General features: G+C 42.3%; 1 protein-coding gene and 2 pseudogenes across 1 annotated transcript; 1 reads left to right on the forward strand and 2 right to left on the reverse strand.

Moving 5' to 3' along the window:
- Positions 1 to 3,333: 3,333 nt before the first annotated feature.
- LOC121812368 lies at positions 3,334 to 3,856 on the reverse strand (annotated as a pseudogene).
- An 874-nt stretch (positions 3,857 to 4,730) lies between these two features.
- On the forward strand, positions 4,731 to 5,093 carry LOC121812369 (annotated as a pseudogene).
- A 1,779-nt stretch (positions 5,094 to 6,872) lies between these two features.
- Positions 6,873 to 12,401, reverse strand: LOC102299975. Its single transcript, XM_042214391.1, has 4 exons — positions 11,961 to 12,401; positions 9,896 to 9,950; positions 9,665 to 9,833; positions 6,873 to 7,212 (listed from the first exon to the last, which is right to left on the reverse strand). The coding sequence occupies exons 1-4, from the start codon at positions 12,384 to 12,386 to the stop codon at positions 6,897 to 6,899; spliced, it is 966 nt and encodes a 321-aa protein (XP_042070325.1). The 5' UTR covers positions 12,387 to 12,401; the 3' UTR covers positions 6,873 to 6,896.
- Positions 12,402 to 12,876: the final 475 nt, after the last annotated feature.

Here is a 12,876-nt window from a genome sequence, read left to right on the forward strand (position 1 = left end):
CGCCATCAACGAGTGTGATCGTGTGTACAGCGTCTCTTTATGTCTGTCTCCACGTTGGTTGAGTGTGGAGTAAGTGCATATGAGAGCATGAGGGTGGGAATGGATGTTTGTGTCTGTGTGTGCCTGTATGTCTGTGTCTATATGTCAGGTTGGGTATCAGACGCCACCTCTCTGGGGACATCTCAGGCCCTCCAAGGTTTGGAGGCCTATCTCCACCCACCACCACTTCCCCTGCCAGTGGCGGACTCCCTCAGACATCGGTGCGTTGGTGGTTCTTTGTGTCTGGGGATGGGCGTCCAGGTACACACCGGCTCACTCCTTGGCGGCCGCTTATCGGGGCCTGGAGCCTGGGGCTCGCTCGGGCCACTTCGGAGGTGGGGTGCCCCCGGCCTCTCGGCCTGGGGCTCGGTCACTCAGGCACAGCTGGCTGCCGGCGGAGCTCACGGGCGCGTCACTGCAACTCCCCCTGGCTTCTGCTCCGCGGCTGCTGAGTGAGCCCTCATCTGGGACTCTCCTCAGCTCTTTCTGGGACAGTGGCGCGGCTGCCCCTCTGTTGGTCTTCCTTGGTCTCTTGTGTTCTGGGGGCCTCTGGATGTCTGGAGTTTTGATCTCCTCCATACCTGCTTCATGCCCTGGAGGACGGGGCTGTGGCCCCCCCACACCCTCTAGCAGATCATTACATGAAGGAACCTTTTAAAAACAAGCGCGTCCATGCTCACAGGTGTACACACGGGTGATCACACCCACAAACTACACCCTTTTTGGCTCCTACCTCAAAGCACACTGTGTTCTGTTGATCTTATGTGCTGCACAATAATGTTTAATATTTAGTATTTACTGTCATATTCCCATATATCATTGTGATGTTGTTTATTCTATTACTCTTGTTCTCTTCTGCTTGTTTTCTTTTTTCTTTCTCAGCAGGTGATCCAGGTGATCGATATATGCATTTTTTTTCCTGCCCGTTCTGTTGGTTTTTGTCTTTTGCCCTTCTCCCCCGTCCCTCTTCTCAGCTGTTTCTCTTTCCCTCTTTCTTTCTCCCCTTCTTTCCCCCAGTCAAGTCTGTCCCGTATTCAGTAAGTGAAAATAAAATAAACAATAAAAGGTGAATCAAATGGACCATTACGGCAAGGCTGGGATGGTCAATTTGGTAAAGTAAATCCGTTGGGCATCTTTCTTTGCCTTTAGACAACAATTCTGATGGCAAAAGAGCCAAACGGGACAGGCAAAAAAAAAAAAAAAAAAAAAAAAAAGACCGCCATCAAGAGCCTGGTGGCGAAGGGCACTTGGTGCAGACCAAGGGCACCGGGGCCTCCGGATCCTTCAAGATGAACAAGAAGGCTACTGAGAGCAAAGCCAAGAAGCCCTGAAAGAAACCGCTCCAAAAGCCAAGAAGCCCGACCGCGGCCAAAGCCAAGAAACCGGCAGCAGCCTGCTCAAAATAGCCCAAGAAGAGCCAAGAACCGCAGCCAAGAAACGCAAGCCCCAGGCAAAACCCCAAGAAGGTGCTCAAGAAGGCTCCCGCCTCAAAGAAAGTCCCACGCCAAGAAGGCCGCCAAGCCCAAAGTCAAGAAGGCGCCACAGCAGCCAAGAAGAAGTGAGCTGACACCGCTCTCACACTCAACAACGGCTCTTCTCAGAGCCACCACAGCAACACACAAGAGCTCCTTCCTCTCACTCACTCACCACTCTGTCATTCACAATAATGTCCATGTTATTAAAACACTTTTTTTTTTCTCCATTGTCCTCATTACAATTACAACTTGGATTACTATCATGGTGCACATTAGTGCTGTCTAAGCAAGTCTACAACTCCAGAGGAATACAAATATTAACGACTTAATATTTATAATCACACCTTCGTAATACAAGTCAAACTGTTAAAAGTTAGCAACTACATTTTAAAATATTCTATTAAACAACACATAATACATTCATAGATGCATGTTATTATTCTTGTATGAAATACAGTTCTATTTTTTAAAAGCCTACACTGGCTGTTGTACTGGAAGTACACTGTATATTTTAATGATACCCAGCTAATATAATCCACTTGAAAAGCTCTAATCTACAACCTTACCTGACTAAATCTAGTCCAGTTGAATTGATATTGTGTGATTTCAAGGACACATTTTACTCCAAGCTGAGCCCGTACTGCTATTTATTTTACCATGGAGCTCTGTAGCGTGAAGGATGAGGGGAATTAAATTATTTCAAAATAGTCTTGAGTTTACTTCTTGACCTCACCGATTCTTTGGATATCCCAGCTGAAGAAGAGTCCGGGGCTGCCCTGTGTCCCCCTCCACAGTAGTTTTCCACTAATTCTATTGTTCAGTCTGGGGGGGGGGGCTGTCCTCTAACCAGACTAGTAACTGTGGCTTCTTGTTCTTGGCTGAGGCAGCTTTCACTCACTTTATAACAGGCAGACCCCCACTGTCAATGCATTTTTCACACTATACAGTTACACACCAAAGTTTATAGCTGAACCAACTGATTTGGCACGTCAGAGGTCAGGGTTCAGCAACTTAATGTCATTCTTGGGAGCTTTAAGGTCGCATGAAATGCTTTGAGAACAAATCCACTATTGTCCTTAAAACAGGGGTTGACAAAGACATTCTAACAAAACCCACACTTAGGAATCATTTTCTGTTCTTCTGATCACCAGCTGCCCCCTATTATCCAAGCAAACTCTATTGTAATAGTTTTATTCTACTCACAATAGACACAAAAACCTAAGCGTAGATGTAAGTGACTTTGCAAAATGTCCCAAATTCAGCAGCAGTGCTGAACACGTTGCAAACAGCTGCACATTTTCCTCCCTCTGTACCAAACAAGTCCACCTGTCCCTCTCCACCTCATGTTTGGTGTTATGATTTCCTGTTGCGTTTGTGGTCTTGCCACATCATGAACTGTGCGTTGTCCGTTTCCATGAGCTTAGAAACTGTTTTAATTATAAAGCGAGTGAACCATGATGAGTGTCCACAGTCAGTTATGAAGCTAATAATTAGTGACATCCAATTTACTCTTAATTAGTAAGATGAGCAATGAGGTTGAACACGACCCCTAACCACAACGCAGGAGGCAGAGCTTTTTGCTTTAGTTTTATATCAAGACCTAAAGTTTGTTTCATTCACAAAAGAATAGACTACACACACAGAGCTTTTGAGTTAATAAAAGTAGTTTTTTTTGAAGGTGGATTTCAGTCCGTGACTATGTAAGATGACATGAATGAACGCACATTTCAAAATAAATCAAGATGCATAATCTACATTTCCCAGGACACAAGTTGTTACAAACACCATAACAGCAAGAAGGATGTTTGCTCAAGAGAAGTGTGTGGCTCTTAAAAGAGCCTTTGTTTTTGGTGAAGCCGAGCGCTTTGCGTTTACTTGGCCTTGGCGGGCTTCTCGGTCTTCTTGGGCAGCAGCACAGCCTGGATGTTGGGCAGCACACCACCCTGAGCGATGGTGACTCCCCCCAGGAGCTTGTTGAGCTCCTCGTCGTTGCGCACAGCCAGCTGCAGGTGACGTGGGATGATACGAGTCTTCTTGTTGTCGCGGGCTGCGTTGCCAGCCAGCTCCAGGATCTCAGCGGTCAGGTACTCGAGCACAGCTGCCAGGTAAACAGGGGCGACCGGCTCCACACGCTCCGGCATAGTTGCCTTTGCGCAGCAGTCTGGACACGACCCACGGGTGAACTGAAGCCCGGCACGTGGATGAGCGGTCTTAGCCTTAGCTCTGCCTGCTTCATGCCTCCAAAGAAGACTCACCTGGTTTCTGAAGATACTCTTTGACAAGACTGACAATTGTCGATACTTCTGCCATGGCACCTTTACCTTCATCTCCACACACTAGCTTTTTGGCAACGCAGGGGATTTCCACATATCCAAACTCCTTCAGTCTGGATACCTGCTGGGCTGTAATAGGATGCAGCCACATAGCTGTGTTCATTGCAGGGCAGAAGAGAAGAGGACGACTGGTATCCCAGGCTCTTACCACACACGTCAGCAGATTATCACAAATACCACTAGCAATCTTTCCAAGACTGTTGGCATCAAGAGGGGCAATGACAAGTAGATCTGCCCAACGCCTTAGCTCAATGTGTAGCACAGGGTCAGATCTCTGTTTCCACAGCTCCCATTCATCCTCGTCACTGTAGATTTTGACTGACACCTCAGCAGAATTATAGAAGTGCTTGGCATGCTCTGTAGTGACTACTCGTACATCCACCCCGGAGAGTTCAAGAAGATGGGAGACTAAAAGAGGCAGTTTCAAGGCTGCAACACTCCCTGTCACTCCAACAAGGACATTAAATGTCCCGGAAGTTTTCAACAAGTCAGTTTTTAAACTTGACATGTGGTCGTCTTGCTGCCAGTCAGCAAAAAGAGTCTTGCCGCGTTCACTCATTTTAACAAATTCTTTTCTTCGTAGTATCGAGACTAAGAGAAAATGTGGCCCGATCAGCTCAAAGCCTCGCTTATATTTCCGCAGAGCGCGCGGGCGTTCGTCACGCACCAATCGAGAGAGGCTTAGCGGCAGCGCGCAAATTCAATGCACTTTTCTCCAATGAGCAGCACACACCGAGGCGGGGCGATGCTCACACGTGGAGCCCGTCACCAATCACGAGCCGGAGCGGCACCGCGTCACAGCCAGTCACACACTTTAAGAGCAGCGAGTCTCCTCTGTTCGCTACATTTTCTGCTCTTATCACAGGAAAAAAAGTGAGAAAGAATGGCACGAACCAAGCAGACGCTCGCAAGTCTACTGGCGGTAAAGCCCCCAGGAAGCAGCTGGCCACCAAGGCCGCTCCGTAAGAGCGCCCCGGCCACCGGAGGCGTCAAGAACCTCCACCGTTATAGGCCTGGTACCGTGGCTCTGCGGAGATCCGCCGTTACCAGAAATCCACGAGCTGCTGATCCGCAAGCTGCCCTTCCAGCGCCTGGTGCAGTCGCCAGGATCAGACGATCGCTCCGAGTCTGCTGTCATGCTCTAGGACCAGGCTACCGCGGACTCGGACAAACCTTGCGCATCACGCAAGTCACCACAGCCCAAGACATCCAGCTGGCTCGCCGCATCCGCGGAGAGAGAGCTTAAGCTAGCACGCTCTCCTACCAACAACGGCTCTTTTAGAGCCACTCCTCACTCACACCAAGAGCTCGCTCCTTTAGTAGCTACTAGTATTGTTAATTAATCTGTATCTCACATTTCAATCTTCATGCTGTTTCTATTCCTGAAATTACAGTTGGCATAACATGGAATTCACTAACTTCCGTATAAAAAAAAAAAGTAGTTTTGTAAGCATGAATTGTTATGCTAAATGGCTCCCTCCTTTAATTATTCACATATTATTTTCCAACGCTCATCACATTTCAGTAAAGTAAACTCGGCAAAGGAGTAAACTAAAGTCTGAAATTCTTAGTTGGTCATTTGTTCAATAATAATTTAGTAGAATAGAAAACTTTATTTGTCAATTTCTTCAAATGTACTTGCCATACAAAGGAATTGAAATTACGTTTCACACTGTCCCATGCGTAGACATTGACAACAATAAAGTGCAGATGCACAACAAAAACAGCCCTAACAATAAGGTAATATTAAATAGGTAACAGGATAGAAGAGACCTAAAAATAAATAAAATAAAGTGTTCCAACAGTGTTCCCTGGAAAATAGTATACTAATAGTATACTATAACATTAAGTAATTCACATATAAAACTATGAATTGTAATTTTAAATGGTTTAAAAGCATGTAGAATAGCAAATGTAGGAAAGTATATTTCTCCTTTTTTATTTATTTTTTTTATCAAGAAACAAAGACAAAAAGCAGGGCAGGGTTTGGTGGTTGAAAAGGAAAAAGCTGAAAATGTAAATAGTTAAAAGTGATGTGAATAGTTGTTTTTTGTATTATATGATTTATTTATTACATTTTATGTGGAGTGAATAAATAAAAGTATATTTATCGGTGGCTCCCTAGAGACAAAACACGACAAACTAACACGTACAAAACACAACAGAAGTGCTCCAGGATGCTAGGGCGCAGTGTTGAGCTTTTGTTACCTAGTGGCTACACAAGCCAGGAAGTACCAACGACCAGATTTGGTGTGTGGTAGTAACAGGTAAATGAACATTTTTTTTTTAAATTATTTGAATATATATGAGTGCTTGTGTATAAATACACAAACAATACACATATGCTTTCAATTGTGTAATTTAAGTGATCTAGGTAGCTCTGTTTTGGAAGTTCAGTTAATGCTATGGATACGTGCTTTGTCTCTAGGGGCCACCGCATATATTTACTATATAAACATATAAATAAAACACACTTTTTTTTGAGTTAGTAATTCCTTTTGTGCATATTTTCTTATTATTTTAATATAAATTATTGCACAACCTAGCGTTCGCCAAAACTGGTTCTCAAAGAGCCAGAAATCCCATCACTAATAAGCACTTCTGCTTTAAGTGGATTTGTGGCAGGAAGACATTTACAAATAAACGGATTAATTAGTGAAATCTTTCAGTTTTCTTTCTTTTGGTCTACACTCCTGCTATAGGCGAGTTTAATGAAACAGTGGTATTGAATAGGTCTGTAATCTGAAGTTCAGTTTGTGGCTCTGTCAGTTAAGGAGAAAGAAAAGCACACGATAAACAGCTTAATCTTATAGACTTTAGAAAAACCAAGAATTAATAACATGTTAGGAATCTCAGTTGGTAATTTTTGTTTAAGTTATAATGTAGTACTTCAGTAAAGTTGCTGGGGAGATACTGGCAGATATTTCGCCAACTTTTTCAGCACGTCCCTCTAAATCATGACAAAAACCAACAAGATCGCAGAAGGAAAGCTCTCAAAGTGAGTGTGTGGCTCTTAAAAGAGCCGTTTGATGGATTGGGGTGAAGGAGTTTAACCGCCGAAGCCGTACAGAGTGCGGCCCTGCCTCTTCAGAGCGTACACCACATCCATGGCGGTCACAGTCTTCCTCTTGGCGTGCTCAGTGTAGGTGACGGCGTCGCGGATGACGTTCTCCAGGAACACCTTGAGCACACCGCGGGTCTCCTCATAGATCAGACCGGAGATACGCTTCACTCCGCCACGGCGAGCCAGACGGCGGATGGCGGGTTTGGTGATGCCCTGGATGTTATCACGGAGAACTTTACGGTGACGCTTTGCGCCTCCTTTGCCGAGTCCTTTGCCACCCTTGCTTTTTTTTTTTAAATCACTTTATTTAAATATCAAAATTCACAATTACAAATACACATAATACAAGCACCATGCACAAATTATTCACATCTTATTTTACATATTACAATAATAAAAGCTCCCACGGCAAGTCATTTCCTAATTTCATATCTCTCGTTTTTCTTCTTCTCAGCTCAGTTACAATGTTTTTACATACCGTGAAACTACTTATCATTTTTTGTTCTATAACACCTTTAGCACTTGTTTTCCATATGTGGACATTTATAATACACATCACCACCAAAACAATCTTCTTTTATTTTCACTCATCTTTTCTTTAAACAAACCATATCTTACTGATTTTATATTATTTTCAATATTAAAACCTAGTTTTTCCATCCTCCTTCTTATTTCAACCGTCCTGTAACACGATATCAATAGATGATCAAGAGTTTCGTCTTCATCACAATTCTCCATAGGGCATTTCTTAGTAGTAACGAAGCAACTCCACAGAACCAGCTCTTACTGGGAGACGTCCGACAGAGATAAGCCACACTGTATCTCTCATGTTCTCGGATATTACTTTGTCATATATGTTTTTAACTATTTTCTGATTTTCTTCTTTTTCCACAGCCTTATATTGTATCATACCTTCATTTTTTAGATTGATTTTATTATATATCTGTTTTGAGTTTAATTGTAAAAGATTTAAGCCATCCAATTTCCACTGATCCACAAGATCCCCAAACACAAGTTTAAAGTATGGCACTCCCGTTCGGGCTCTCCCTTTCATTTTTTTCCACAAAGATTCCTTCCCTTGGATCCAGTGGGTGCTTCGCTCAAATGCGCTATATACATTTTTTATAAAAGGAATCATCAAAATAACGCTAAGATCTGGCGCTCCTAATCCTCCATTTTCTTTTCCTTTGTACATTAATTTCCTCTGTGTTACTTCGCGGTTTGTCCCCCAAATCAATTTGGTACACAATTTACTTAATTTAATAACAGTTTTGTGAGGAGGGGGAAAGACAGTAGCCAGAAACAACAACTTTGAGACTACGTGTGTTTTCACAATATTCACACGCGCTTTATAGTTTGTATTTTTATTGTCCCATTTAGCTACTTCGTTTTCTATTTCACTCTCTTTCTTTTTCCAATTCAAAAGACATGGATCATTTTTAGTAATCCAAATACCTAAAATCTTCATCTCCTTGTTAATTTTTAAATCAATTACAGGTTCTTTTAAGTTTTGTCCAAACCAAACTCCTTCGGTCTTTTCCTGGTTTAGCTTAGCACCAGAAGCTTGTTCGTATTTTGTTAGCAAATCCTTAAGTATTGATAGCTCCTTTTGATCTTTAATAATTACAGAGACATCATCCGCATAAGCAAGGGCAGTCACCTTGTAGGTGTCATTTAGGACGTATCCAGTAAAACGGCTATCACTATTGATTGTTTTAAGTAACGGATTTATTGCTAGAACATATAGGGCTGCGCTTAAAGGACATCCTTGTTTCACTCCACATTCGACACGGAAGGGTTCGGTCAGTCTGCCGTTTACCTTAATCTGGACAAGGGATTTTTTATATAATACTTTAATCATAGAGATGAAGGTTTCAGGCATATTATACGCTTTCATTACTTCCCACAAATAAGAGTGGGAGATGTAATCAAAGGCTTTCCTTTGGTCGAGACTTAATATAAAAAATTCTGTATCTTTTCTACTATAAATTATTTCACGCAGAGTACATAAGTTATCCCACATCAGACGACCTCTTATTGCACATGTTTGCTCTTTTTCTATAATTTTATCTAATACCTCTTCAAACCTATTCATAATTATTTTAGCAAATATTTTATAATCAACATTCATTATTGTCAATTGTCTATAATTATTTATATTATCTCTTTCCCCTTTCTTATATAGCAAACACATTAATCCATTATAAAAGGAGTCACCCAAAGTTCCCTCATGCATGCCTTCATTAAAAACAGTGGCTAAAAATTCGGATATTTCATTAACAACTATTTTATAAAATTCGGACGGAAGCCCATCTAAACCAGGGGTTTTGTTTATGTTTAACTGACTGATCGCACATTCTACCTCCTCTTTAGTAATATTTCCTAAAAGTGAGGTATATTGGATGGAGTCCAGAGGCTCTATTTTACTTAACAGGTATTTTACTGCACTTGTTTTTGTAGATAACGGAGAGAACATATGGGCACATAGCCTTCTGATAACTCGCCTTTTATCTACTTCTTTTACAAAGGAGTTTCCTCCCTCATCTCTTATAGAAGAAATGAAATCATTATTACGTTTCTTTTGGTTAGCACCAATCATATAATCTTTATTACCATTTATATCACCTCCCATTGATTTTTGTATGTTAAATAATATTTCATTATTTACTTTTTCGATACTAACTTTAAGTTCTTCCATCTGGTTCTCTTCATTTTTGCCTGTGTGTGTCTTGACACGGGCCTTGTTCTTGTACACATCGTAGCCTCCAGCACCCAGATCCTTCTTGAGAGCAGCTGCGGACACGCTGCTGCGCTCCTTGGAAGCGGCCACGGGTTTCACAATCAGCTCGCCCACGCTGGGGTCAACTTTCTTGGGCTTGGAATCCTCCAGCCGTTCAAAAGGATTCTGCTTTCTTCCACCAACTGAAAAATGTAAAATGTAAACACAGATTTTTGTCTAAGATAAGTAAAATGCTGCACAATACCTCCAACCAACTCCATCATGTGCTGACCAGTCATAGGAGTGGGTTTAGTGAGAGACTGAGATTACCAAAATTCACCTCTGAACACCACAAGAAATCATTCCTACCTACTTCCTGTACAACTCATCCATCTTATGCACAGCACTTACTACAATAGTTGGATTATATAAAGGCAGATAGAAAGGGAAAGGTGGCTACAGAGCCAACAAATTAGGAATCAGATTGAAGATAACTTTGATGGAAATTCCTCTTTGGTCATAGCTAGAAAAGCTGGATGCGAAGGACACAGCAGAGCCTGACTGTGGCATAGGCAGTATAGACAAATGCTAAAGGTGCCATCGATCCAGGGGGACCACAAGTGGGGGGAAAAATACAAAAAGGAAATATGGTGTTGCATTTGGCATATAACAGACACAGGACCACATAAATGCATGTGTGGAAAAACTGCAACGAAACGAACAGACAGAGGACCAAAACGATACAGACACAAGACCGTGCAATAGAAAGCTAAGAAACAAAGATGCTGTTATATGCTTCATACTCAGATTATAATTAGAATCTTAAAGTTTAAGTTGTTACGACTTTATGAAATTTTCTGTTTTGAAATTGAACGTCTTCTGCAAATCCTACTGGGGATGTGATCGCATGCATAATCATATTGTAAGGATCGTTAGAGGTTGACTTTATGCAGTTTTTCCTTCAAGAGATGTAGTTGTGCTGCAGAAAAGTCAAGAGTGTGCGGGAGCTCTCATCAGTAGTGATGTGTTGGTTGCGAACCAAATGGCTCTTAGAGCCGGATCTTTGACGTGAACGATGCGAGCCGTGGTTTTTTTCTTTCCCTCTCTCTCGCACTTTTTTTCCGCTTCACTCCGCACGCGAGCCTTGTGCTTTGCGCTGGGAAGAGGGGGGAGAGGCGGTTGTTACACTCGCAGATAGCACAGGAACAGAGGGGAGGGAGAGACAGAGAAAGAGAGCCAGGGACAACAACGTCACATTAGAAAGGTATAGTAATCATCCACAACTATTTTCAGTTGCGATGATAAAGGATTCAGAAAGTTTATTCATGCAGGCCCATATGACAGAGAATGTGCATCTTCTTTTTGTTTTCATATTTTATTTATATTTAATTGTGTTGTGGTTTGCAGTGTTTTGTGTTGTTTCACTTTAAATTTGTTTAAAAGGAAAAAGCTGAAAATTTAAATAGTTAAAAGTTGAAATGTAATAGTTGGTTTTTGTATTATATGATTTATTTATTACATTTTATGTGGAGTGAATAAATAAAAGTATATTTACGGTGGCTCCTACAGACAAAAGCATGTACAAACTCAAAACACGTACAAAAACAACAGAAGTGCTCCAGGATGCTAGGGCGCAGTGTTGAGCTTTTGTTACCTAGTGGCTACACAAGCCAGAAGTACCAACGACCGGATTTGGTGTGTGGTAGTAACAGGTAAATGAACTTTTTTTTTTAAATTATTTGAATATATATGAGTGCTTGTGTATAAATACACAAACAATACACATATGCTTTCAATTGTGTAATTTAAGTGATCTAGGTAGCTCTGTTTTGGAAGTTCAGTTAACGCTAGAAATGTCTTTTGGAGTTTGTACGTGCTTTGTCTCTAGGGGCCACCGCATATATTTATATATAAACATATAAATAAAACCACTTTTTTTATATTAGTAATTTCTTTTGTGCATAATTTTCTATTATGGTTAATGATAAATTAAAGCAACAGAACAACCTGAAGAGCCGGTTCGGAGCCGAAAGAGCTGGTTCTCTAGAAAGAGCCAGAAATCCCATCACTACTCATCAGGGTTGATGGCCTTTTTTTATTAAAAAAATAAAAATAAAAACCTTACAGAACGCCCGTTGTACTGTGCCTGTTCAATAAACTGGTCAGATCAAAACGTCTGGTGCTTAACACGTTAGTTAATGTTACATTCATGATTTATTTTAGTAGCAGTAAACCAAACTTGGACTTTTGTCAAAGATGAACTAAGCTCTTCCGGTGTGTGTGTGTGTGTGTGTGTGTGGCTCTTAAAAGAGCCGTTGTTGTACATATACTGGTCTCAGATTAACTTGAGCTCTCTCCCCGCGGATGCGGCAAGCCAGCTGGATATCTTTGGGCATGATGGTGACCCGCTTGGCGTGGATGGCGCACAGGTTTGTGTCCTCAACGAGACCGACCAGGTAAGCCTCGCTGGCCTCCTGCAGAGCCATAACGGCAGAGCTCTGGAAGCGCAAGTCTGTATTGAAGTCCTGCGCGATCTCACGGACCAGGCGCTGGAAGGGAAGCTTGCAGATGAGCAGCTCGGTGGATTTCTGGTAACGGCGGATCTCCCTCAGAGCCACGGTACCGGGCCTGTAGCGGTGAGGCTTCTTCACACCGCCAGTGGCCGGCGCGCTCTTACGGGCAGCTTTGGTGGCGAGCTGCTTCCTGGGAGCCTTTCCTCTGGTGGATTTACGGGCAGTTTGCTTCGTTCTGGCCATCTTGGTTTGTGAAAAGAACGTTATACAGTGTACTGCGGAGATGCCCCTTTATCCGGTCGTAAAGTCTGACGTCACTAGCCGTGTCTGGACCTAAACTCCGCTGCAGGTCCATATATCAAACATCACTATGGCATTACTGAGAGTTGAAAAACTAAAGTCTTTCATCTTTAATAAAATGATCAGTGTTCTGCTCTACCAGGTGTAACAATTGAGTTTCACATCCAGGCATCCATGAAAACGTAATTTATGACATTTAATGGAGTTAGAAGTTAGCAGGAAGTTAGCTCACTAGCTTCTATCTAAATACAATATAGCATGTCCTGACTGTGGGGTTTTGGAAACAAATTAAAACGTACAGCTCTGCTATCACTTCCAGCATAAATGAAGACAGAAAACTAAACAGCAGTGACGTTTGTAGGGCTACTGAAGTTTGGCTAGCTGGTATAGGGCTTCGGAGTTGACGTCACGCCGCAATGCATTGTGGGAGCGC

The sequence above is a fragment of the Haplochromis burtoni genome, unplaced genomic scaffold, assembly GCF_018398535.1.
Source record: "Haplochromis burtoni strain Fernald_Lab_line unplaced genomic scaffold, NCSU_Asbu1 Contig_559, whole genome shotgun sequence".
Lineage (NCBI taxonomy): Eukaryota > Metazoa > Chordata > Actinopteri > Cichliformes > Cichlidae > Haplochromis > Haplochromis burtoni.